The 27,317-nt window shown below is 48.0% G+C and overlaps 1 protein-coding gene across 4 annotated transcripts in view; it reads left to right on the forward strand.

The window, feature by feature from the left end:
* The window catches only part of Plekha7 (pleckstrin homology domain containing A7), a 187,189-nt gene that overhangs the window by 61,718 nt on the left and 98,154 nt on the right, over positions 1-27,317 (forward strand). The window contains exon 1 of one of the 4 annotated variants that reach the window (XM_041666425.1): positions 11,095-11,317. The exons of 2 other annotated variants lie outside the window; for them this stretch is intronic. In XM_041666425.1, coding sequence (XP_041522359.1) covers positions 11,238-11,317 — 80 coding nt within the window. In that variant the 5' untranslated portion in view covers positions 11,095-11,237. Of the gene's footprint in view, positions 1-11,094; positions 11,318-27,317 lie in introns of those variants that run through there. One more of the 4 variants, XM_041666428.1, reaches the window with a different exon arrangement.

The following is a 27,317-nucleotide window of genomic DNA, read 5'->3' on the forward strand; positions in this document are numbered from 1 at the left end:
TATTTTTTTCATTTTCAGCTAATTTACAAAATAATGGGTTTCATTACGCATTTTTACACACGTGTATCACTAGCATTATACTTTGCTCACACTCAGTATCACGTTCTCTGGACTCCTTCTTCCATTTTATTTTTGAGAGAGTCTCACGATGCAGCCTGGGCTGATCTTGAACTCTTGGTCTTCCTGGTTCAGTCTCCCAAGTGTTGGGATTACAGGTGCTCACCTCTGTACCCAGTCTTAGTGGAGTTGCTTCTTGGAGCCAGGCAGTAGGCAGGGTTAGGGAGAGACATGCCACTTCTTGGTGAGATGCTTTATTAGGGGACTACTGACTGCTGATGCCTCTGAGGGTTAAACTACTTTCCTGAAGAGACTCGTGGATTCTCTCTGTCCCCTTCCTCCATCCACACACATCTTTTTTTCTTCTTCAGTGCTAGGGACCAAACTTGGGACCTTGTGTGACCTAGATAAGTCGCGTACCATACCAAGGAGGTGTATGGCCCATGCTATCTTAATGATGGTAATTATCTTAATTTTAAACACAATTATGTCAAGCAGCTTATTTGCTTGTCAAAGAGCATTTGCAGAGACAAATGACAGCCAGCAGGGGGCAGGAGAGAAGAGAGTCTTCTGTCCTGTGTGTCACTCTGCTGGAGCCAAAGAAGCTGGGTGAAAAAGAGCCTGGTCTCATAACATGGGCCAGCAGGGTGAATGGTCAGCCCCACAGAGGAAAGCACTAAACTATGGGGGCTTATGAAGGAGACAGATCCACCCAGACTATTTTCCTGGTGGCCCTGCCCTCAGTTCTTCTTGTCCAGCCCATGTTTGGCTTGGTCCTCTGGGTGCTGTCTGTGGTCTCATGGTTTCCTACTTACTTCTACCCGGGTCACGGCAGACCTGGGTGCTGGTGTAGTGCAGCTGGTCCTTACTGCTCACCGCAGTCAGTCACCTCTCCAGGGGCCATTCCTTCACTCTGGCCTCCCGGGGCGGAGTCTGCCCTTTGTTCTTTGCTTTATGCAACCCCATGTGATTGTAAGCCCTTCGTGACTGAGTCTGGTCCTGTCTTCTCATAAAATCAAGGCCCTTTTAAGAGAACACACTCCCACATGCCCAGAGAACTTTACCCCCATCTCTCAGCTCACTTTCCCCCTACTTCCAGTGCCCTTCATAGTGTTAATAGCAATAACATCTCCCGGGGTGGTGGTGTGCCCGCAGTTGGCCCCGTCCAGGGTGTCCATGCTCTGCACATTGTCACTGGTTGCCACAGGTGCGGAGACTGAGGCACAGAGGAGGGAATCATCCCTGATTGGAGCTGCTCTGAAGCTTGTCTGGCTAAAGCTGCATCTCTCTTTGCTGCCTGCCCCTTGTGAGCCAGGATCTCTGCTTCTTGGGGCTATCGCAGCAACTCAGTGCGGATTTTCCATGGCTGCTCTGACAGCTGCTTCATTCCAGCCTCTCTCCAGTCTGGGGAGAAGAAAGCCCACACCTGGGGCTGCAGAGTCCTCAGAACTCATTCTCTCTGGTCTCTGCACATGCAGAATGTGTTTATTGCTCTTGTCACACCGTCTCCTGAAGTGAGGGCACATTAAAGATGGATATTATTTTCAGAAAAGCCACTGGGGAGAAAGGGAAGGGAGAGAGAGTTTGGGTATCTGCAGGAATAATTGGATTTGTGGGAAGTAACAACACGCCAAGAAGTGCATTGGATGGTGCTTGTAGGGCTGGATTTGCCAGGCATGTGTTTTTAATTACTTTGTCTCTGTTGTCATTATTTAAATAGAGACCTAATTTTGAGAATGGGGTTCATTATTTAATTAAACATTATTCAACATGGTTGGCAAATGAGTCTATCTTGTTGCTTAATGTTGCCCCCTAGTGTGTACTGTGTGGATTGTCAGTCTTCAAAAATACCAGGCAATAAAACCCATTTCAAATTACATCAAGATCAATTAATGCTTCTACAAGGATGCCAGAACTCAGGACAAACATAAGCATCTATCATCACTGTGTGCTCAAGGAGTGCTAGTGGCTTCTACTGATTCACAAATGCTAGGCAAAAATTATCCTTTTCCTTCACTCCCTGGAGAGTGAACCTCGTCACAAACACATGTAGCCAACACATGGGATTGGAATAATTGCTGCCTTTGGGTTTGTTAGGGAAGATGAGTCCCCGAGGAAGGGCCCTAGTGGTGTTTGTACATAAGACGGGTGTTTGGTTCTATCTTTGGCCTACTAGGCTCGGGAAGGGTTTTGGCACGAGACAGCATTGAGAAAATCTCTTAATTTTTATAGCTGCAAAGTTGTGCTCAGGCCTCTGTGCGCTTCATGTTTGCCAGCTTGTGTCTGCGCTCAGAAAGACTCTTGGGAAGAGCAGCACAGGCTCCAGAAGAGAATGGGCAGAGCCCCCAACTCACGGGTGGGTAGATTCAAAGGGCTTGCTTCCCTGCCGTGGCTTTGACAGGTCTCACTGGAAGATGAAGTAGCCAGTGTGGAATTGGTGACCTTGAGAATGGCACCAAAGTCACCCACACTTGCGGGTGTTGAGTGTTTACTCTTTTCCCACTAGATTGCTGTTGAGGTCGGTAAGGAGAGGGAAGAAGGAAGAACAGAGGAGCCAAATGTAAACTGATCTTTGTTTGTTTGTTTGTTGATTGTTTTGAGACACAGTTTCCCTGTGTGGACCAGGCTCACACAGATCTGAACTCCCAAGTGCTGGGATTAAAGGTGTCTGCCTCCACACCCTGTTGCAGACCTGGTTTTTCTTTTCAAACATAAAGAGATCAAAGTATTAGGGATCTTACCTGTAGACTGGGGTATTTCCTCCTTCTAATCTTTATTACTCTCTGCATAAACAGCCTTTGTTGGTGAAATGGCTCTGATGGAATGACATCCGGGACTATAGCAGCTTCTGTGCCTTTCATTCCAGCGTCCCTTTTCATTTATTTCTTTATGCTGTTCCACCATGGATTCTAAGCAGCTTGTGGGAAGGGGCAAAGGTGACTTAAAATAACACAAGAATGTACATCCACTTCGGAGATGAAGCCCTGGTGGGGGGCAGGAGGGTGGGAGTAGTACCTTAGGTTGAAGCGTACACGGTTCTGGAAGGCTGTGTGAAAACATGGCTGCCTGATGTGTGGACAGCCCTGCTGGATCTCAGAACTGTGCCCCCACAACCCTTTCTAGCACACTCCCTCTTTCTGAGATTCCAGACAGTGTCAAGAGGAAATGGTTTTATCAGGCCTGTGCTGTGACCTGGGTGGCATCGAGCATTTGGAAGGGACCCTTGTGGGGAGATTATTTTAGGAAACTTCATTGTCCTGACACTCAGGCTTGCAAGTGTCTCCAGGGCCTCACTCTCTCTCTGGTGGGCTGCAGTGATAAGGGAACCAAAAAAGGTAGTGTTGACTTGGAGGGGATGCTGGGGGCGGGGGATAACCTTGTGCCCCAGGGCCACGGTGAACTATGTTGCCTTCTGGAGGTCCTCAGGAGCTCCTGGGAAGCTGGCCCAGAGCATGGAGCTGAGATGTCAATCTTGCTGGGTTACCAAGGGTAGGCTGGGCAGGTGCTGTGTGCCTCAGAGTGTGTTCTTGCTCGTCACAGCCAACCACAGGTCCATAGCCAGGAGAGCCACTCTCCTCTTCTTCCCACTGTCACTCAGCTCCTGCTGCCACCCGCCGCCTCCGTGACTTACCCTACTCCCACATCCACTAGACATGTCCAGCTCATATAGATTTGAACTCCCTTTGCCCCTGTCCCCATCATCTCAGGACACAAAATTGACCTCCATTTCTCAGCCAGAAACCTGGAAGTAGCTTTGGTTTTCCTTTACTTTGTCCCTGTAGTTTACATCAGTAAGTCCTGGTTGCCTTGGTTCTAGCTTCAGGCTGCTGGGCCAGTCCCCAGCCTCTCTCACTGCACACTCCAGGGCCTCTCCTCTCCCTGCTTTTCCCTACTGTGTGCTGTCCCTCGCACTACACGCAGGCTGCCCTGCCCTAGAAGACTAACAGGGATGGGTTAGTTTCCTTATTTCACTATGCCTTGGCTTTGTTGTCTGTAAAATCAGGGCAGCAGTAGGGCTCATACCAAAATGCTTCCCGGAGGATTAAAGTCCTTCACATACAGAGTTTTTGTGCAGCCCAGAGCACACAGCTGAGCACTGAATAAATAGTGGATTTTTCCTTGTTCCCACTTGTGGCCATTCTCCATGTAGAAGCTACAGAAACTTTTGTAAGAAACAACTTTGGTCTTTTCTCTTATAGTCCATCTCCTGGTTTGGAGGAGAATTGAGTTCCCACAAGGTATTACATGGCCATAAGTACATCCCACTAACGTGCCTCCCCAGTCTTATATTTTATGTTCTTTTCCACAAGCCACCAGGTTCTCCTGCTCATGGTATTTCCTTGCCATGGATACTCTTAGTGTCTTCCCACCTCTTTTCATGCTTGGACCAACCTTTAGAGCTTGGCCCAAGTGCCACATCCTAGGCCCTTGCTGATGCCTTATAGTCTTTACCTGCCCTTCTCTATTCTGTCACTACCATATCCCAGTGCTTTCTGGGCCTTCCTTGGAGAAGCCCTAATTATCCTTACCAAGACTGAATAATGACACCGCCACTTCTAGATTTTATTTTATTATTTTGTGTGTATGAGTGTCTTGCCTATGTATGTCTGTGTGCCTGGTGCCGAGGAGGCCATGAGCAGCCTCCATATATAGGGACTTCAGCTTGGGTCCTTGGAAAAACAAGTGATCTTAACTGAGCCAATTCTCCGGCCCCAGTGAGTCCATCACTTCCTATTCCCTGTGTCCCATACACTTCCCAAGTTCTGTTATTAAGTCCTTATTACCCTACAGCAGGGGTGGCTGTTTAAATCTTGTTTTAGAGTTGAAGAAATGAGAATCCAAGAAGGAAAAACAACGGATACCAGGTCACCCAACTGTGAAGAGAATGAGCCTAGATTTTACTAAGTCTGCGGGCTTTTAACTACGGTGAGATGAGAGAGTTCCTTCCTGGCTGTGCCGGCTGAGACCACCCCGTCTGAAAGCGAATAGTCTTCCGTTCACGTGTTTTTTGAGCATCCATTATGCTGTAGTCTTACCGTGTGGGGTGAGAGTTCAGAACAGGTACCCATTAGATTCTGTTTAACTTTGATTATGAATTGATCCAAGACTCATCTGGGTGATCATTGCTAAGGGTGGTCCGCGTGTTAAACTCATTTTTTTTTTAAGCTTAGAAAGTCTCATAGTTGGGCTCTAAACTGCAGGAACAAATCACGGCTGTGTGGGAGGTGACTAGCCTACTTCACACTCCCCCTGGGCATAGAACTAAGTGCCAGAGAGTAGCTTGCACAAGGTCCTGGGCAGCCCATCACCACCACATAAATACACAAATAAGCATCTAAGCAAGTAAACAGAACAAGGGCTGGTTTCTGGGTTTTTATTTTAGATTCTCTGTGGGAGTAAGTCCCTGCTCCTACATAGTTATTCCAATCAAAGTGGAAGGAGATGCTCACTGGCCTTGTGTGTTCTCCAGCTGACTGGATGTCTTGTGCCTTTCTTTTTTTCAATTTGAAACATTTATGTGTTTGTCTCCAGTGTGTGTGCATATCATGTGAGTGCCAATGGACCAGAAGAAGGTGTCAGATCCCCTGGAGCTGGAGTTACAGGCGGTTTTGAGCCGCCTAACATGGGTACTGGGAACCAACCTTGAGTCTCCTCAAGAGCAGTAAGTGCTCTTAATCACTGAGACATCTTCCCAGCACTCTTAATTATTAATTTTATCAGAACTCTTTACTTGGGTGGCTTTTGGTCTCTGACCGTGGAGCAGGGTGACGTTTCACCCCAGATCCCACATCTCATGCATGTTAGCTCCTTGGTCACTTGTTGAGTGTGTCTTCTGTCTGTCCTGGAGTCAGCTCTCTGGCCCTCCTGAAACTACTTTTAATTCAGGATTGGTTTGTGTTTTCATAGAGTCTCTTTGTGTTGCAGCCCAGGCTGGACGGGAGCAGCTCCTGATTGCCTGGATCACAGACTTCACATCATCAGCCTGATTCTGTGTTTGTTTTTGTTAACTTCTTCCCAGAAACAGCTCTGGACTAATCAGTTCCCAGCATTAATGGCTCTGCTTTCCTCCCCTCTGTTCTCTTTCTAAACAAAGGCTGTGTGTTTTAATAGGCACAATAACAGTAAAATTAGCTTGATTAAGCTCCAGGTGGATTTAAAATGTAACCTAATGGCATCTCTGCCTGGCTTGGAAGCCATGCTTCTCATTTTGTGCATAGGATGTGAGTGTCGCGGTGACTGGGGTATGGAGGATGATTGAATTAAAGTGGCCATCTTTAGATCCTGCTTCCTGGCTTTTAGCCTATTAAAATCTGAGAACCCTGGACCCCCGCGCGGAGTGCAGTCCTTCTGCCTTCTGTCCTTGGTTGTTTATATCACAAATGTTAGCACAGTTATCCTCCACCTCTACTCATGCCCCTGAGTACTTTCCGGGTTGCTGGAGAGCTAGGAATGGGAGGTAGGGCCTGTGAGATGCCTTAGCAGGCAAAGATACCCACTGCCAGGTCTGATGGCCAGAGTTCAGTCCCCAGGGCCCACGTGATGGCAGTAGAGAAACCCATGCGGGCAGCTGTCCTCCAGCCTCCTCATGCACATCATGGCACACATGCCCTTCTCTCAAATAAGTAAGTATAAATGTTTTTATTTGTTGTTGGGACAGGGTCTCTCTGTGTAGCCCTGGCTCTCCTGGAACCAGCTCTATGGAACAGGCTGGCCTCGAACTCACAGAGATTATCCTACCTCTTGAGTGCTGGGATTAAAGGTGTGCCAGGAAAAATTTTTTTTAAGTTTAAGTTTTTTTTTTTAAGAGAAGTAATTATAACTGGACACCTTTTGCTGAAAACCCACAGCTAGCAGCTCCCTTCTTTACCTGTAAATCCCCATGTATGCTTTTATCAAGTACCAAAGCTCCATGCTAGGGTGCTAGCTACTCCAAGTGCTTTTTCATCCCCCCCACAAAAGGGAACCCTGATCTGGTAGGCTGTCTGAAAGAGGAAGCGGAGCGCCCGCCTACTTACCAGCTGAATCTAGTTTAATGTGTGACTTGCTAACTAGTCTTTAACTGTGTGCTTGGTAAACCCCAAAGGCCTTGGAAAAAGCAGGGTTTTTGTTTTTGTTTTTTCTTTGGATCTAGGGCATAAGCTTTATAATCCCTGAGCTCACTAGGAACCCAAAATATCACACCTAGTATTTTAATATTATAATAATTAGCATACAATGGTAACATTTGGGAGCAGGTACAGAATCCTTAGCTCCTGGTCATGGCTGCTTCATTTGGAGCCTTTACTAAATTCCTGGGCATTGTTATAAGCACATCCCAGGAGGTAAATGTAAAAATAATTTTCTTGCCAGTTTTTTCTACACGGTATCCTAGCGACCGTGGTCTGGCTGTCCTTGGATGTTGGGGCACTGGCTGGGACAGTGTCAGCACTCACCAAAAGGAGGGATACGAAGGGCACAGTCAGAGCTGGCGTTTTAAAAATCAATGCAGGGGCTGGAGAGATCACTCAGTAGTTAAGAGTACTCCTTGAGCCTCACCCCGAAGCCCATGTTTATCCTGAACCCTCCTGCCTCAGTCTCCCAAGCATTGTGATTACAGGCATGCCCCACCCAAACCTGTATTTTTAAAGGTTCCCTAAATTCAGTCATTTTTAAGTAGCATTTTATGATCTGATCATCAAAGTAATATATGTTTATTGCGAGACAAGTTAGCCACACCAGAAAATCTCAAGAAGAAGATACAAAACCACATGGTTCTGACATTGTTGCATAGTGGCTCACACGCCTGGTTGTCTGCTTTACTGAACCGTACGTTGATTAGGTTCTAGAAGTAGCATGCAAGGTTTAAAAAAAAATCATAAAATCAGACATACCCCACACCACCATGGACAGTAATCTGTGCACATTAAGTTTGAATACCTGTGAGCTAGGATAACTGACAAATCTCTACAAGAAGGCTGGGAGCAAAGTGATTCCCCTTTTAAGACAAGAACCCATCCCCAGTGGCTAGTGTGTGTGGGTGAAGAATTGATCTGTATTCCTGCTTGCCTGGGAGGTTTGTTCCATTCTGCGTTAACATTAGAGTTTTACAGCTCTAATATGGGATAATAGATTTACCTGTGAGGCTCATGTTTGCCGCAGGGCATGGGTGAAGTTAGTTATTAAGAAAAACGAGCATCAGGAAACGCCATAGAAAGTGTCCCCCCCACCCCCGTGAACACATGTACACGGTCAGGATCGTTCATTTTAGAATGTTTTGTTTAGTCTGCAGTAAATATTGTATGTGTATTTCACTACGTGGAGCGAGCTGGCCTTGGACTCACAAAGCTCTGCCTGCCCCTGCTTCCTGAGTGCTGGGATTAAAGGTGTGCACTGCTGCACCCAGCCCCGAGTATATGATTTCTAAACTTGGGGCATATTTTACTGTAAGGATGCACCTTATTGTATTAGCTAGTCTCTGCTGTGTTTAGGTCATTGTAATTATGTACTGTTATGCAAATGTGGCGCCAGTGACTGCCTTTTGTGGATAAATACTTCATCTTGGAGCTGATGACTCCCAGAAGCTGAGTGATTTTAAGGCTTTTATTTCACATTGCCATATTGTCTCCAGGAACATTGTACACATCTACATTGGGTCTATTTCCCTGCACTAAACTAGAAATTATTCAAAAGACTCTTCCACAGCATTCCTCTTCTTTATTTTTGGATGCCCGAGTGTTCTGTTCATTGCTTGGCCAATTTGTATGGGAGAAGTTTTTTAAGTGAGGCTGGAGATAAGTGAATACTGGTGTCTGGCTTCTTGTGGAAGAGAGAGCTTGCTATCTGTGTTTTTCAAACTGACTTCATAAACATCTAAAAATAGTAGAATAATACTTAAAGGGCACATGTAGCTTCAACAAGTGTGTTTTTGGTATGATTTTTAAGGTTTCTTTTTAAATTTATTTTTTTAAATATTTATTTATTTATTATGTATACAATATTCTGTCTGTGTGTATGACCGCAGGCCAGAAGAGGGCACCAGACCCCATTACAGATGGTTGTGAGTCACCATGTGGTTGCTGGGAATTGAACTCAGGACCTTTGGAAGAGCAGGCAATGCTCTTAACCTCTGAGCTATCTCTCCAGCCCTTAAATTTATTTTTAATTTTTATGTGTGTAGGTATTTTGCCTGCATGTCTGTACACTACAGGCATGCCTTATGCCTGAGCAAACTGAAAGAGGGCATCAGATCTCCTGGAACTGGAGCTGGAGGTGGATGTGGGTTTAGGATTTGAATCAAGACCCTTTGGGGAAGTAGTTGGTGCTCATGTTCCTCCTGGGACAGTTTTTCTGTGTAGTCCTAGCTGTCCTGACACTCACTTTGCTCCGCCTGCCTCTTCCTCCTGAGTGCCAGCGTTAAAGGCGTGAGCTGCCACCACCTGGTGCAGCTGGTGCTCTTAACCATCTTCCCAGCCCCAATTTCTTTATTCTTATTTTGGTATGCCTGTGTGTGTGTTTGTGTTTGCATGTGTGGACACATGTGACGTGCATATGGAGGTTGGAGGTTGATGCTGTCTTTCTCAGATGTACCTTATAGATCGCCTCATTGAACTGGGAGGTCACTGGTTCAGCTAGTCTAGATAGCCAGCTTGGAGCCAACTTGGTCCCAGAACCTCTTCTTTACCTCCCTTGCCCTGGGATTATAGGCAGGCCACGACACCCACCCACCATTACATTGGTGCTGGGGATTGGAATTTTGTTCCCACTGAGCCATCCCTTCAATATGATTTGATTTGGAAAATAATTCACTGTCTTGTATCATAGAGGCGCTGGAATGAAAATGACATTTGTATACTTATCCAAAGGAGACAGGAGTTAAACAGATCTCAGGAGAAGGATTGTCCTAACCCATCTCTGCCCTATAGAGAAAACACTGAGACCAGAGAGCAAAAGTGTTTCTGAAGGACCATGTGGAACAGTGATGGTGGCACTGGAGCCATATGCGAAGGTTCCCAATTCTCCTCAGTGTTTGCTCATTGAGGTGAGACAGCCATGGACAGGCGGAGATGAGAGAGCACTTGAAGGTCTCAGGACAGAGAGGTGGACTGCTTTCCAGGGCCCGTGGGCAGCCTCACATGCTCTCTGGACAAAAGCCAGTTCTCAGGCATGGAGGCCCACTTCTGCCCAGCATCTCCACCTGTTGACAGGAGCGCAAGTAAACCTTAGTTATCAGTGTTCCTCCTCAAGCCTCTGTATCTGCGCCAGACCACTATAAAGAGCTTGTTCTACGTTTAAGGTCTCATCCTGACTGTATTATCCTGGCTGTGAGTGCAGGAACTTTATCCTCTATGTGTAGCTGCAGGCACATTCTGAGCCTTATTTTTATTTGAATATTTAGATACTAATGAATGAATTAGAAGTGTGTGTGGGTTGCTGGGCGGTTCTGTTTCCGACTGCCTGCAGAAGAGAAGTCCCTTATTACCAAGGATATTGAGAGAAGAAAAACACAGTTGGGGCTGCCAAAGCTAGTGGGTATGGTCTACTTCTCTGGTGCTTGTCAGTGGACGCCTAGGGTATGGGGGTGAGCAGCCACATCCAACCAAGCATTCTTTCCTGGCTTACGAGAATCAGCCGGGCAATCCTCCGGTGTGTGTGTGTGGGGGGGGTGTTTGTTGTTGAAGCGGAGCTTCCAGAAACAGTGTGCGGAAGAATTCAAGGTCAGGGCTTTCAGAGGGTTTTTGCCGGCGCGTGGACATCACACCACGTAACCTACAGCTTGGTTCTCACAGTTGATGGGTACTTGCTGCAAGGGCTTGGCAGGGCTTTTGGTGACTGACTGCCAGAACGCCACAGTGGTGAGGCCGTAGGTCCTGCCCTTCCCGCGCGCTTGCCTCTCTCCCCTCCTCCATCTCAGCCTCCTCCAGCTTGCAGCATCCTCTGCAAGGAAAGGAATGTGCCAGTCTGGGACGCGCCGTCCTGGCCGCGAGGCAGCACCTAGGGCGCCCTCTGGACTGCTAGGGGCCGGCGTCTGGCGCTGCGCGGCGCGCTTGGGTCGGCGCTGATGTCAAGTGGGTGTGGGCTCTTCGCAAAGGCCCCGGCGAGGACGAGGAGGGCGCACAATGTGCGGTGGGCGCTTGGAGGCCCAGCCACGTTCCGTGGCCCAAAGCTGTTGACCGGTGGCCCACCGGGGCCGGAGCGGGCGCATGGAGCCTTGGCGCTGCCCGCCCCGGGATGCACGGCCCGCCGCCCTGGAGTGCTGGGGAGAACCGCAGGCAGCCTGCAGGTGTGTGCACGCACGAACTTTCTCGGGCAGGACGCGGGGATCGCGGGCAATGGTCTGGTGCTTTGTGTCTGGGCGCGGTGGATTAGGAGAGAATTCAGCTAGCCCCTGGCTTCTCTCCTCTTGGGAAGGGCGCGCCGGTAGATGCCCAGCAGGGTTAAAGAATCGCATCTCCAAGTCCTGCCTGTGTTCATGGTAACAGGATTCTCTCTCTGCAGACAGTACGGCTTTCCAAAAATCGCCGGTGGTGCGTGGGAACTAGAGGCCACAGAGGCGTGCGAGCTGCAGGTCGGAGACTGGCTCTGAAGAGGTGGGAGGTGGTCAGTGGTTTTGCACCGGGTGGGCCAATGATCCTGCCTCCCCTGCCCTCCCAGAGCCTTTCCTTGTTCGCTTTCTGGAGAGCAAAAGCCTGACGCTGGCTGTGGAAAGGTCAGGGGTCAGCCCCTCGTGAGTGACAACTCACATGTCAGATACATCTTTCTGAAGGAAGGCAGGGCTTTGTTCCAGGCTTCCTTTGCACCCCAAGCCTGGAAGCCTGGGGGGTCTAGGGTTAAGGCTCGCGGTGCTGTCACTCATCTTTCTTGGCAACCGCAGCTCCTAGTAGGCAGGTTAATTATTAATATGTATTGGCTGGCGACAGAGACACTGGAAATGAGATTGGTGGCTTGCACTCCCCCACCCCCCTTACTGTTTTAGTCCATGATACTGCAGTGTATTTCCAAGGAGAATGGGCATTCTCCCAGGAAACCAGTATTCGGGAGGGAACCCCTTTTCTTTCTTGTCTGTAGGACAGACAGACTCCCTGGGGGAACAGCAAGACAGTATCCCTTCATTTTTATTTATTCATTTATTTGAGCATATGCACCTTTTCTCTTGCCTTTTGGAAACTAACTGCTGTCTAACAGCAGACTGAGCTCTTTCAGTGTGCACCCAGAGTGTGAGCTGCGAATGCTGCCTGCAGTGGGTCTCACTCTACAAGTGCCTCCCATGCTGCTTTGAGAACTGGGGTCTGTAGGAGGACCTCTGGCAGGACCCTGACAGGTGGCACCCAAGCTGTGCCTCCAGTAGAGAGGAAGACAAGCCTGGGTGGAGAGCTGTGGGGGTGGGGTGGAGTGGAGCGCTCCCTCAGGCAGTTTCAGTTTCCTTTCTGGCCTTGGCAGTAGGTGTGCAGGCAGCTGGGGTATTTCTACCTGGGCCCCAGGAACGGAGGGGAAGAGCCCAGGCTGCAAATGGGCTCTGGGCATAAACGGAAGCAAGCCTGAGGACAACTTCATCCTTCCCGGCAGTTTTGAGTCTTCAGAGCTGGGAAGCTGTGTCGGGCTGCTTTTCTAGCTTAGGATAGGATGCTCGGTCTGGGAAATGAAGGGTCCAGGGTGCAGAAGTGTGGGGAGAAGGACTGTTGGAAGTGGGGGGCAAGGAGGCCCATGTTAACTCTGCCTGTGAGTCTGCCAGGTGACAGGCTCTGAAACAGGCCTGGTGCCCTCTTCATTCCAGCTCTCTGAAAACTTCCTCAAGAAGCTGGCTCATGAGGTTCCTCTCCCCTTCCCTCCAGCTCTGTGGGCTGGCCTCTCCAGTGGCTGCTTAGACAGCCATCTCACCCCAGACTTTCTATAAGGAAACTGCTGTTCCCTAATATCCCAGATAATTGGGGAAACGGAACCATGGGTTTCTTCAACAGGGAGGGCCTGCTGGTCTGTACACTCTGGGTGCCACTGCCAGCACCCAGGAGCGTTGTCGTCTCTGTTGGTGACCCAAGCTATTGGTGCTGGAGAGTGTGTGGAGGCAGCTCTGATTATAAGCCAGTTTTCCTCTATTTAGGAAGCTGGCCCAAACCTGGCATCTGACAGTGCCTGCTCACCTTTTGGCTTGCTGTCCGTGTCTCAATACTCACTATTAATGGCCCCATCTCTATCTGGTGAGGCTATCCAAGGGGACTCCGCAAAGCAACAGTGAATAGCAGTGTCTCCTAGACACCGTGAACTGAATAGAAAGCGACCAGAGGGTGGAGGGTTTGGGGAAAGCAAAGCAGTTTTCAGGGAGGCTTTGGGATTATGGGGTGGGTTGTGAGGTCAGAGGACGGGCTGTGACTGTTTGGAGGTACCCTGTGTTGTGTGTTTCACCCCCCACATCCCCTATCTTGTTCCTTATCTCTACTCTGAGTGAAATAGGTAGACTTGAGTCCAGCAGCAGCTGAGGCGTCAGCTGGACACTGACTCCAGGAGCCTCTGAGGGCAAGAGGGGAGTGTTCTGAAGGTTTGTTCTGAATCAGGACATAGGGAAAAAGATTCCAGTAGCTGTGTTTGCAAAAACACAAAGATCCTTCTGGTGATTGCACTGTCTCTTGTGAGAGGCAAAAGGGGCCCCTGTTAGGCCTCTAGGCATGCCGAAACCAGGAGAGAATAAGGGGTGAGGGGTGGATTGAGGAAGAAGGGTGTGTGTGTGGATGTGTGTCATTTTCTCTGTGAACTTGGGTTTGAACTCAGTCTCTGCTCTGTGTCCTGAGGCTGAGTCAGTGTCTTCACCTGTGAAATAGGAATGAGGAAACCCTGTGCCAACCCCACATTGGGAGGATTATAGGAGATGTTTGGAAAGGATTCAGCATATGCTGACTAATTGGTACCTAGAGGATCACTGGGTCATCAACTGGGGGAGCTGTTTTCACACAGGAAGTAAGAATGTTAGAAACTGTATCTGGGCTCCTAGGGATCAGATGTGGCAACTGTCTTGGGAGGGTTTAATCAGACTTGAACATCAAACTTGGCTTCCAGCTTCCAGCACTGAAGGAGGCCTCTGGAGCCTCTTTAGCAGGACTCAGATGTCAGGGCCACTGAAAGGTGTCCTAAGTCAGTCTTAGGACCGACCAGCAGGTGCCTGTCATTGACTCAGGAAAGACAGCCTTTGTGATCTAATGGAATCCTAGGTGCGAATGTGGCCTGACATTCCACGTTACCTGGGGCTGTGTTGTGTCGTTGAAGTCTTTACAGTGTTGGAGGCAGGTTCTATTGCTCACATTTTATTGATGAGGAAGTTGAATTGTTAGCAATTATTTGATTGCCTCCATTGAAACCATCATTTGAGAGTCTCTGAATTCAAATTTCCTCAAATGTATTTCTTCATTGACCCGTTCTGCTATTGTAGGCAAAATCAGGCATAAGTTGTAAAATGAGTAGAATGTCCTTATTGGCTCCTTGTTCTTTTGGGTTCTCTCCTTTCCGTCATCCCACAGGCTCTGGAGCTAATGGGCAAACACGCTCTTGTCTCTAACTTTTGAATGTCTCTTGTGTGCAACTCTCTTACCTCTCACCCTCACTTTTACCTTTTAAGAAGTTGTCTACTCCCTGGGGAGATGGCTTGGTTAGATAGAGTGCCTGCTACTCAAGCGTGAGGACCTGAGTTCAGATCCCCAGCACCCACTGAAAGCTAAGTGTGGCCGTGGGTGTCTGTTACTTCAGCTAATATTGGAGCTCTCTGGCCAGCTTCTGAATTCAGCCAGCTCTGGTTTCAGTGAGAGATTCTGTCTCAAAGTAAGGCGGGAAGGTGACTTTGACCTCTGACCTATATACTCACATGTACAGGTGAGTGCATCTGAACACACACACATGCATACATATACGTACCTCCCGGGGGAGGAGGGAACGAGAGGGGGGGGCAGAGAGACAGAGAGAGAGACTGGGCAAGAGAGAGAAAGTAAAAAAAAACAAAACCCAAAGGTATCCTTTTGATTTGGTGTTGGGCAGGAAGAGTCTGGTCATTGGGCTCAGCACTTCCAAAGGTTCCAGGTTTCTGACTCTTCAATGAACACTTCTCCCTCATTTTGCCTTTGCTTCCTACCATCTACCAGGATGCACTGTGGTTTGAAGTTCTCAAAATGTTAGAGGAAAAAAAAATGTCAGAAAGAAGAAAGGAACAGAACACCCCGGGAAAACAAGGGCTCGCGGCTGTGGTGTTTTCAACTCGGAATTGCTCATTGCCAGAGTTGTGCTCGGGCCCAGTTTGTTTTTGTAGTTTGGTAGCTTGCTCAGAAGCAAAGCCTGCACCCTTGTGGACTGTTCTCTCTTTTAATGATAAAAGCAACGTTATGAAGGTGTGACGTGAAGCAATAAATTCTGCTTTGGGAGGAAAAGTGAAAGCAACAGGTAGGACTCCAGGAGTAGAAAAGGTAGGAGCTCTAGGAGGCACAGCAATCCTACGGTGTGTTCCTGAGCCTCCGCCCACAGCAGCCTGATGAAGTATGTCGTCAGAGCAGGTGACATTCCCTTCATTTCACAGCAAATTGCAGTGACTTGCCTGAGGCCAGGTGCCCTCACACCCCCCACCCCACCTCCACACACGCACGTGCGCACACACTGGATGATGCTTGGTGCTCTGACCCAGCTTAGGTCAAGGTCAGACTGTGGCAGGCAGTCTTGCTTAATAGTTTTAATAATTTCCTTTCAATAATATATTGTAAAGCTTCAATATTACAAAAGGAGATAAAAGGGAAGAACTGTAGTTAAGTCTGGAGATAAGCACTTTGCATCTCGGAGTTTTCAACTTTTTTTTTCTCTTAAGGAAGTGGGGGCATTTGTTTTTGTGGGAGGGGAGATTAGGTCATTATTACCTCTGGGCAGATTGGTTTTGTGCCTTGGAGCAGGTAGTCTTTCAGGTACTCTTCCTATAAGCCTTGTTTCCTTACGGAGTCAGGTCACTCTGACTGTCTCTGCACTGTGGGTGGAGAGAAAGATGAGCAAGACATTCAGAGTGGAGTCTGTGCGGTCTGCTGGTGCCTACAGGTACACAGTGACACCCAGTATCCAGGCATGCACCACCACCGCCAGGCCATCCATTCTTTTTAAAGAAATTCTCTACTTGGATTATTTTGCTTGTTTTGGTCATTTGATAATTAGTATCAGACTATCAAAACTGGAAGGGATAGAAAAGTTTTGACTATTGCCTTTATCAATAGGGGAAACTGAGTCTCAGAACTGACTGGAATATACAGAACATTTCTAATTGATCCAAGACCTTCAGAATTTAGGCTCTCCCCTCCCACCCATTTCTCAGGGCTCAGTGAAATGCCGTCATGCAGGGGTTCATACTTATTTTAACAGTTGCACATATCAGGGTTTTTTTTTTCCCCACATGATTTGCAAAATAATGCAGCTAAAACTTGAAGCTCCTCATTTGGCAGTTATTATGGCTTTGGATGTGGCCAGAATCTGTGGTCTATTTAAAGAAAAAGTGGAAGTACAGGTTGGGCGGGCTGAGTACAGGCTGAGATTTCAGAGGCAGTGTGTGGGTGAGGTGTGGTTACACTCTTCCAGTGAGGGAGGGGCTTGCCTGCTGGCTTTAGTACTTAAGGGACGGAAGAAGGAACTAGCCCTTAGTGAATCCCTTTTGTGTGCTGAGTGTCTTACTGTGAGTCAGCAAGGTGGCCCTTGGTATTCAGAAAGCTCCAAAGGTCCCTACACCCAAGGTCAGAGAGGACGGGAAATGGAGTTAGGGTTCAGCTCTCAGCCTGCTCCAGTTACTCATTTTAGCATTTAGTTTTCCACAGGTTGTGTGCTGGGACCCAGCCATCCTTTTGTGTGGGCTGGACTCCTGTTGAGATCCGACTTCTACAGTACCGGGCTCAGGTGGCAGTGAATGAGGCTGTGCTGCTAGGTTGCCGTCATAGCCTGTTAATTTAAGGCTTCATTTTGATAGAATTTCAAAGACTGGAATTTATCAAATCTGACTCATGCGTTTAAGTGATAGATTACTTATTCTTCTGACATTTGGCTTGTGTTCCCGTTGTGGTGATGCCACATGACTCCAGGAAGACGAGGTTCGTCCCTGCCAGTTTCTCTAAAGGGTAATTGTTACATGGGTTTTGAGACTCAGTCATGTGTCTGTGTTTCCAGCATTCAGAGAATCAACAAGAGCCTATGAACATCCGTTTGCAGTTTTGTACCCCGTCCTAGCCCCGCCAAGGGCTGCCCTTTACTGGTGTAGTGTCTCAGTAGAGCACAGTGGTTATTACAGTGGTTAGCTCAGCTCACCAGCAGAGATGAAAGAGGTTTTACTGTGATGTTCCCATAGTGCCTGCCACCGAGCTTTCGTCACTGCCTGTGTGCTACACACAGATGTTGTGACAGCTGGACCAAGTGGCCCCAAGATACCCAGATTCTAATCCCAGAACCCATGGATGTGCCGCCTCCCGTGGTAAAGAGAGTTACAGGTTGAGGGAGGGAATGAGTTTGGATTACCTGGTGCCTAGACCGAGCAGAGAGAAGAAGGAAAGGCATGGCAGATGGTGGAGGGATATGGGCTGTGGGTCCAGGAACATGGGCAGCCCCTGGAGGCTGACAGAGGTCAGAGGTGGATTTTGCCCTTGCCCTTCTGATAACCTACTGATAATCTTGCCCAGTGAAGCAGATTTTGTATTTGTGATCACTAGAGCTTTGCATGCACGAGTGTGTGTTGGGTGTGTATGGGTGAGTGTGTTTTGTTACTCTTCTGTTAGTAGACCTTTATCATACTTATCCAAAGAGAAATTCAAGTTTGTTTATGAGAAAAGTAAGGTATCTAGTAAATTCTTTTTTAAAAAAATTTAAAAATTAAGTTTGATAAAATTAATTTTTTTAATTAAATTTATTATTGTAACTATTATTTTGAGAAAGAGCCTTAGTATTTGGCCCAGATTGGTCTCAAATTTACAACCCTTTATCCCAGTGGATCTCAACCTGTGGGTCATGATCACTTTGGGAATCAAATGACCCTTTCACAGGGGTCTATTATCAGATAGCCTCCATATCAGATACTTACATTACCATTCATAACAATAGCAAAATTAGAGTCATGAAGTAGCAATGAAAATAACTCTATGGTTGGGGGTCAACACAACATGAGGAACTGTGTTAAAGGGTCATAGTGTTGGGAAGCTTGAGAACCACTGGTCTAGCCTCTTCTTCCCAAGTTCTAGAATTTTAAGTGTGTACTTCATGCTCAGTTTATCACCCATTAAGGTATTGGTTTGTTTGTTTATTATATGTCGGTGCACACATGTGTGCAACAGTGCTCACGTGTAGGTCCCAGGGATGGGACTCAGGTCGTCACACTTGGTGTCTAGTGCCTTTACCCACTGGGCCACCTCTCCAGCCAACCCTTTGTTGTCTGTTTTTTAAAGCTCACCATTTCTTTTAGACTCTTTAATGTCAATGTATAGGTGTCTAATTTATTCAACTACTATAGTCATAATTATCTGTTCCCCTATTTACAGACATTCAAGTTGTTCTTGCTTTTTTTTTAAACCACTAAAAAGAAACCGTGTATTTCTCCTCTCCCTCTCAAAAAAAAAATATCTCATATTCACACTGTAGCCTGGGCAGACTTTGAATTTTTATCCTCAGCTTCCTGAGTGCTGGGATCACAGACATGCATCAGCTGTAATCAAATTCTTATAATAAACACTTAAATTTTAAAAATGTGATTATTTTTACTTATTTGTGTGTGTGCATGCATCTGAGTACACCTGTTAGTGTTACTGTTAGTGTGTGTGTATGTTTGTAGAGGGTGTCTGAGGCTCTGTATGACATGGCTGTATGTAGAGGGCAGAGGACATCCTATGCCAGTTGGGTCCATTGATTCACCACATAGGTTCTGGGTATGGAACTCAGGTTGGGATTGGGGGCAACTGCCTTTGCCCGCTGAACTCTCTCCCCAGCCTGGCCCTTTATTTTTATATTGCAGACTCCTATCCTCCTGTGACATTTAAAACAATTTTTAAGAGACTTATTTATCTGACTTATGTTTATGGGGATTTTTTTGTTTGGTTTTGCTTTTATTTTCACAGGGTTGTACTACATAGCCCTGGCTGGTCTCGTGCTAGCTATATTGCCCAGGCTGATCTTGAAATTTCTGTAGTCCACTTGCTTCAGACACCCGAGTGCTGGGATAATGAGCACACGCCACAGTACCCAGCCTGGTGTAGTTTGGTAAGGTTTCCTTCTCACTAGATTGTGCCGTTTGTGTTGTTTTCAATTAGTTTGTGGTAGCACGGCACGAAACGAACGCTACAGACAGATCCTGAGGATTCAGCCTTGCAGTTGGGGCTCTATAGAGTTTACAACTTTTCAAGGCAAGAGTTCTAACGGCACCTCAGTTCCAGTCCTAGGTCTGCTTCTTTATAGATTCAGAGAAGGCCAACTTTTCAGCCTCAGTTTCCCAATCTGTAGGAAGGCCGAGAGGTCTGGGGTGAGTGGGAAGGGGATCCTGTTCACAGGCACTGTGAACTCCAAGACACAAGCTGCTCGTATATCTCCAGAGTGGATGCTCACAGGCAGCTCCCCTCCTGATGCTCAGCATCCTTCAGTGTCTTTGAGGAGGGTTGTTGGACTTGGCCACAGGGAGCCATTGAGGTATCCATGGAGAGCTACTGATCTACATCCGTGGAGAGAGTGAGGCAGCCTGTCTCACAGCATCAAGAGGATGAAGTATAAAAATATAGAAGGGAGGTGTGATCTACGTCATGCTCTCTGCATGGACACCCTTGCTAGGAGTGGCTGAGAAGACACTTTCCCTGACATGGGGAGGTTGAGCAGGATTTTATCCCAGCCCTGCCACTTAATTTCCTTTGGTGTGACTTAAGGGAAAGAACCTTGAATTTATTTATTTTTTTTTTTTTGGAACGAAGCCAACAGTTTCTACTTTGTAGACTTTGAATGAGACCTGCTGTGCCCCAGCTACACTGGGTGAGCAGTTGGCAGGGACCGACTCTGACTCTGGAATGTTCTCAGGGTCATTCCAGGAGGCCCTTCTGAGCAGACCCCTCCTCCCTCTCCTGCTGTTCACCCCCACACTGCGTGAGATGAGCAGAGGGGCTAGACAGGAATTGGGCACCCCAGGCTCTCTTGGGAAGGAGGCCTGTGCCTCCGAGAGGAGCCATGATGTGTGGTTTCCAGGTGCTTCAGTGGGCACGCCAGGCCGTTCTGGAAGGCAGACTGTGTTTGTCTTGCCAAGTACGAGATCGAGTGTCAGCCTTTTGCTTTCTGGGAATAATGTCTGTGCCGATGAGGTGTACTCAGTCATGGAGTGTTGTCAGGGACCAGGCTCTCCACATCTCTGCTGTTTCCCACCTTGCGAATGCTTTCTGGTTATTCTTACTTTACAATATTTGGAAAATATCCAAAAGAAGAAAATAAGAATATATACCTCCACACCCAGAGATAGTTACTGCTAATTTCCGCTGTTGTGTTACCCCCTCCCTCCCTCTCCCATGGTGTGGCTGTTTTGGGGTCACACTCTTTTTTTTTTTTTTTTAAGATTTATTTATTTATTGTGTATACAACATTCTGCCTCTGCCCGCATGCCAGAGGAGGGCACCAGATGTCAGTACAGATGGTTGTGAGCCACCATGTGGTTGCTGGGAATTGAACTCAGGACCTCTGGAAGAGCAGCCAGTGCTCTTAACCTCTGAGCCATCTCTCCAGCCCTTGGGGTCACACTCTTATAAGTAACCCCTCACCCATGTTCTGTAAGTCAGCCCAGTAAAATCATTGGTGCCTCAAGTTGGGTTTTAGTGGAACTGTCCACCCTACCCCTGTCCTGGGGGGTAGCCCAGGTTATCCTTGAACTTGCTGTGTATAGGATCCTAGTCTTTCTGGGCTAAGTCCTGGGGCTAAAGGTGTGTGTGACAGGCCCAGTCCCCCCCCCCCCCCCCCCCCGCCCCATCTCTGAAGGTTGAACTCTTACGTACTGTGTGGACCCTGCCACAGCCCACACCGCAGCACCTCTATTCCTGTCTAAAACGCACAGCTACATGTTTGGCAGAGCACAGCTTTTCATGGGTCTCACACACTTGTCACACAGCCAGGTCATCGCAGCTGTGAAGCGTTTCATCGGCTTTGTGATGGTGGTTGGTGCTCCCTGCTCGGTAGACCTTTTTTCCTGAGTGGTTGGTGCTCCCTGTTCGGTAGACCTTTTTTCCTGGGTGGTTGATGCTCCCTGCTCGGTAGACCTTTTCTCCTGAGTGGTTGGTGCTCCCTGCTCGGTAGACCTTTTCTCCTGAGTGGTTGGTGCTCCCTGCTTGGTAGACCTTTTCTCCTGAAGGGCATAGAATATTTGACTTTCTCCTATTTTCTTCAATTCTTTGGACTTGATTTTCTAGTTCGTGCATGTCAGTGGTGAAGCGACTCTTGGCAGTCAGGGTGAGGCCCCTGCTTCTGACCATTGTGCACCGATGCTGCCTCCTTGTTTCTTACCCCCAGTCCTGGTGGACAATACAATCAGCCTCTTGTGGCTTGTCAGTGAAATTTAAGTAATGGGTCAGCCTTTCCAATGCTTCCCTCTTAGTCAGGAAGTTCGCCCGTGGATCTAACCTAAATCTCATCTGCTGCATTTTAAATCCTCACTGCTGCTGGCTCCTCTCAGTGAAGTGGAGCAGAGCAGAAGCTCACACCATCTTCAAGCAGTCCAGCTTAACTCCGGCCGCCAGCCTTATGTTACCCTGGAGGAAACTTGAGGGGCTCTGGCTAATGCTGTCACGACTGGGAGGGCGGTCTCCGCATCAAGTTGCCACTGATAACGCCAGGTAGGGTTTCTGCACCCCAGAGAGGCCATTCTGTAGAGGCCATCGTCCAGACCTCCCCTGCCGTCTACAGAGCTTGTGGGGCAGTTATCATGCAGGCTGTGTGGGACACTGTGGGTCTCGCAGATTCATTCTCTGGGAAAAGATGTGATTGGGGTCGCTGATGGAATTGTCTCCCAAGAGATTTGACTGAGATATTGGTATACATTGAAGAAGGATGCTCCCAAAGGGATGGGCATAAGGTTCGTTCTGGTCTTGGGACAGCTCTTGTAAGTGCGAGAGTCTGGGTCCAGCCTGGGCCACCCACCCTGGCCAAATAGCAGCTGGAAACAGGCTGGGCCACCTCTCTTAGCTGGTGTCCTTCTTTAGGAGACCCGAGCTTTATATCCAGAAAGGAACATGCTATTGTAGAAGGGAGATGCTTGCAGAAAGCTGTAACTTCGAGGGCAGCCATAGTGCCCTTTGTAGCCCACTTGAGCATTTTAGAGTTGGCTGACAACAGCCCCATCAGGGTGGAGCAAGTCTCTGAGGATAGAGTTCAGGACTAGAGGCCCCCAGCCCCTGGGGGATTACCTGCTGTAAGAGGTGGAGTCAGTGTCCTCAGGGACCTGGCCCAGGCTGGCTGGCCTCCTCCAGCTGCATGCCGTCCTTCCTTTCCTGGGCACCAGCAGATGCCACCTCCTTGTGAGCACACTGATGCTATGCTTGAGTGAATAGCCCTAAAAGGAGATGCTAGTTCTTACAAGGTACTGTTTCCTTCCTTGACACAGTCTAATGCTGGGCTGAAATAAAACCAGTGTCTCCTGTGCTCCCACCTTAACCAGCCACACCAGGCTGTCACTCCCTCTTTTTTTTAATTAATTAATTAACTAATTAATTTATTAAAGATTTCTGTCTCTTCCCCGATGTCACTCCCACTTTTAAGAGTGCATCTTTCTGCCTCCTTTCTTTGTTAGCCCAGAGTCACTTCTATGCTGAATGTCCCTGGTGCTTAACTCCAAGTTGGAGCCCAAGATCCCCACTGCAAAGTCTGTGCCCATAAATGCTATCTCTGGCTATACTATAGTGAGGATTCCCCGGGTAGATACCCAGGAGCTGTTGCAGAGGTTCTGTTTTGGACTGGGATATTGTTTTACAAAAAAAAAAAAATGCTTTTGGTCCTAATGCACTCTGATTCTCATAAGGTTATGAGTAAGGGGTGCCTGCCCCTGCCACACCCTATCAGTGCTGTCCTTTATGGGAGGACAAGCATCTGAGACCCAAGATGCCTACAGCAGAAGTTTGTTTCATATGAACTTGGGAAAAAGAAGGGGGAGTGATAGCTGAAAGCCCAGGCTTTCCTGAGCGGGGTCAGCTTGCTGGGATGTTTTTGTGGATATCCCCGTGGAGGTCGTGCTCTAACTGTGTTGCTCTGCCTGGCACTTGAGCAGGTGATGTGGGCAGGATGAGGATGCTTAGTTCAGATCAAAAGATGAAAAAGAAGAAATAGGATATCCATTTGCCTCTCTGTGATTCTTCAGCCAGGGCCTGGAATCCCCACCCTCCCTTTTCCTTTTTCTTTCTCTTTTAGCTCTTCGGAGGGTGAGGATAAAGCTGTAATACCAGACCGTAAGTTTTTGATTTGTGCCTTAGAGAAAAGACAAGTCAAAGGATTGGGTGCCTGCAGCGTGGTGACACTCTTCCACCCTGAGGCTCAGGTCAGCCAAGCTTCCTGGAGAAGGTTGTGGATACCTTTCCCCAAAGGAGTTAACAGGGGGCAAATCACTGCTGGGGTGGTGTCGTTTACCATGCTTGGGTGTGTCTGCGCATCTGTCTGTGACTAGCTCATGACAGTTCTCCGTGGCTGAGCATCTCCGAGTGCTTGTGGCTGGAGCTTTGCTCTGTGTGGGCTGTTTTTGTGGGGCAGCTGCTCCTTTCATCTGCTGGGCTGCCCCAGCCCTCTCAGCCTTGCAGAAGCTGGCACTCCCTGAAGGAAGAAAGCCCTCGTCACCTCTAGACTAGCAGTGGGGTGCCAGTGTTCCCAGACTTGCAAATCTTGCCTAGAAAGATTGAGAGTCACCTGCCCACCTGCACTGTTTCAGGCTGCAGTTTGCGGGTTACCTGCAATCACAACTAATGCCCCGGTGATGGTGACTACTGCAGAGTTTCTAGGAATAGATTTTATATTTTCGGGAGACTTCAAGGCCATTGTTTGGGCCCAAGAATGTTTGAGAATGACTACCTCACATTGCCCCCTATCTTGTTTTATAGTAGAGATATGCAATATGGTTAACTTGCCCAAGAACCTGGAAGGCTAACACCATCACATCAAATTTGCGTAATGTTCACACTGTTGAGAAGCCTGGCCCATCTTTCTGCTGCTCTTGTTTGCTGAGATCATTGTCTGGGAGCAGATTATTCCCTGTTGTGGGGAGCTGTCCTCTAGGCCCTCCTGTTTGTAAGTATGAAAAATGTCTCCAGTGTTGCCAAACATCCACTGGGGGCAAAATCATCCCAGTCAAGACCACCAGTTTCGTGGGAGAAGCTGTGGCTCGAGCTGCTCCCTGATAGCTTTATGTTTGGGGATTTTACTTTTATAATCTGCATAATTGGCTTCTTCCCGGCTTGGCTAATGCACAGGGTTGCACACATAAATCGAAGTCACACTGCATATGAGCTCTCCCTTCATCTACATCTGGGCCCGTGGAGGAAGGCATAAATCAATTTGGAAAGACCTCTTGCTTTGGATTCTAGTCTGTGGCTTCTCTGCCAGCCCTGTGCTTCCCAGCTGTGCGGTCTTGGGAAAGTCGCTTCCCCTTCTCCCCGTGCCTTGCCGTAGATGATTTTGATGAAAAGAAGTGTTCGTTGTCAGTGAGAATGAAGTGACACCTTGCATGTGGAAATGTTTATAAAACATTACTCATCTATTAAGTGGCAATGATAAAATTCAGGTCTAATTACCACCACTTGAGACTTCTTAGGTTTGAAAGTGCAGTTCTCAGCACAGTGATTCTAGTTGTGATATTGGCCAAGTATATTATGCTTCCTGGAGTTTTATCTTCTCCCTTCTCACCTTAAATTTAATCTTCCTCTTCTCCCAGGTGACTATTGCAGGGCCTTCTGGGGCGCATTGTCTTGCACGACTGATCAGTTGGCTTTTCATTTGACCGACAGAAACCAGTTTTCATTATTTATTTGTTTTTCTTTTAATGGTGAATTTCTGAAAGGCTGTCGAATGTTTTGTGAAAACCAAGCCACTCGATACCTCAGAGGGTCAGGTGAGAAGCCGGTATGAGCCTGCAGAGATGCTCTTAGGTGAACCTGAAGCACACTCCACTCATGTAGTCTTTCCACTGGCAGGTGAGAAACAGCCCAGAGGTGGGCTGCATCTGAATGTCACAGGGTAGGGTGACGCGGAGGCCCAGGCGCTCCAGGTTCTAAGGCTCTGGTGTGACAGCTGCACCTTCCAGCTGCTGCGTCAGACGGTGGGGTGGGTCAGGAAGGACATGCAGGCTGCTGTAGCTACTCTCAACCCCTTCAGGTGCTGCTCTGTAGGTCTTGTGAACCAGTAACTTATGAATGGGATTTTATCAGAATATACATGACACATGTGTGATTGTCTTAGAACATCTCAAGGGGGAAGGCAAGAACATAAAAGGGGCTGGGCGGTGGTGGTGCACGCCTTTAATCCCAGCACTTGCGAGGCAGAGACAGGTGGATCTCTGTGAGTTCGAGGCCAGCCTGGTCTACAGAGAGAGCCAGGACAGGCTCCAAAGCTGCAGAGAAAAACCAGAAAACAACGACAGTAACAACAAAAAAGGTTCCTGTGAGGATGGATGCCTGGCAAATATAATGGTCACAGGAGCTGAAATCTTTTCATTTTCCTCACATCCTTGAGCCTTGGTGTCTTAGTTAGGGTTACTCTTGCTGTGCTGAAACACCGTGACCAAAAACAGTGTTGGGAGAAAAAGATGTATTTGGCTTACATATCTTGAATCATAATCCAGTGAGGGAAGCCAAGGCAAGAACAGAAACCTGGCAGGAACCTGGCTGGAAGCAGGAGCTGATGTAGCGGCCGTGGAGGAGGAGTGCTACTTACTGGCTTGTTCCTCATGGCTTGCTCAGCCTGCTTTCTAATCAAACCCAGGACCACAGTGGGTTGAGCCTTCCCACATTAATCACTCATCAAGCCCTACAGGCTTGCCATGTGCATTGCCATATGCACAGTCTTCAGATATTTTCTCAGTTGAGGTTCCGTCCTCTCAGGAGACTAGTTTATGTCAAACTGACATAAAAACTAGCCAGCCCATTTGACCAGTTCTTCTACTGAGAGTTGCTCTGATAATGTGGCCTTTCATATTAATGGTGATGTGACTGATACTTATGGTTGAGTGTTGTTTACGCCAGTGCACATGTGGTCAGTCATTATTGCACACCTCATTTCATCCACACATCACCTCACAGGGAAGGCACTGGACTCTCTCCATTTTGAAAGTGGGGAAGCAGGTTGAATGGCATACTTAAAGTCACACAGTGGGAGAAATGAGAATTGGATCCCTACTGTTCATGAAGCTGGTGTGGCCTCCTTCCTACCCTGCAGTTACAGTGCCCCCACCTGCAGATCAGCCCCACTCATCAGTAGATGCTTACAGGCTTCTGTGTTAGTGTGCCTGGACTGCTGTTGCAAAATGCTGGGTGGCTTAAGCAACATAAGTGTTTTCAGCCTGGAGGCTAATGGTCAAGGTGTCCACATGTTTGACCTCGGAGACCTGTGTCCTAGGCATTCAGGCTGGAGGGTAATGGTCAAGGTGTCCATATGTTTGTCGTCAGAGACCTTTGTCCTAGGCGTGCAGGCTGAGACCACCTACTTCTAGTTGTCAGCTCTTCTTCCTCTCAGAAGAGCCCAGTTATATGTGTCTTATTTGTCTTGAGACATGGTCTCTCTGTGCTGTCCAGGCCGGTCTTGACCTTTAGAGCCCAGGAAATCTTGCTCCAGTCTTGTGAGCAGCTGGAACTTCAGGTGCCATTGCCATGTCTAGTCTAGGGTTCAAATTCTAGCTCAGTGACCTTTTGAGTGATCTCTCCTCTGAATATGACTATATTCTAAAGTCCAGTGGGGGAGGACTTCAAATGTGAATTTTATTAGGGGACATGGGTCAGCCTACAAGCAGCCCTGTGTGTCAGGTACCCATTTTGATGGGTGACACCCAGCTTGGTAAGCTGCTGTTTGACCCCTGGCAGTACTAAGCCTGCTGACACAGGGAGCCTCAAGACTACCTGCTGTCCGGAATCACACCTTTATCCACAAGGTCTGCATCTACCTGGACAAACCTGTAACCTTCTGGAACCTCATCTTCCCTACTGTGGAGTCAGGTCTGCCTTGGATAGATTAAATGCTTCCTATTCAATGAGGACTACCGAGAACTCAAGAACAACGGCAATGGGTTTTTGATCCTACTGCACGTACTGGCTTTGTGG

The sequence above is a fragment of the Microtus oregoni genome, unplaced genomic scaffold, assembly GCF_018167655.1.
Source record: "Microtus oregoni isolate MIOR12 unplaced genomic scaffold, Mior012 000016F_ref0000370, whole genome shotgun sequence".
Classification (NCBI taxonomy): Eukaryota; Metazoa; Chordata; class Mammalia; order Rodentia; family Cricetidae; genus Microtus; species Microtus oregoni.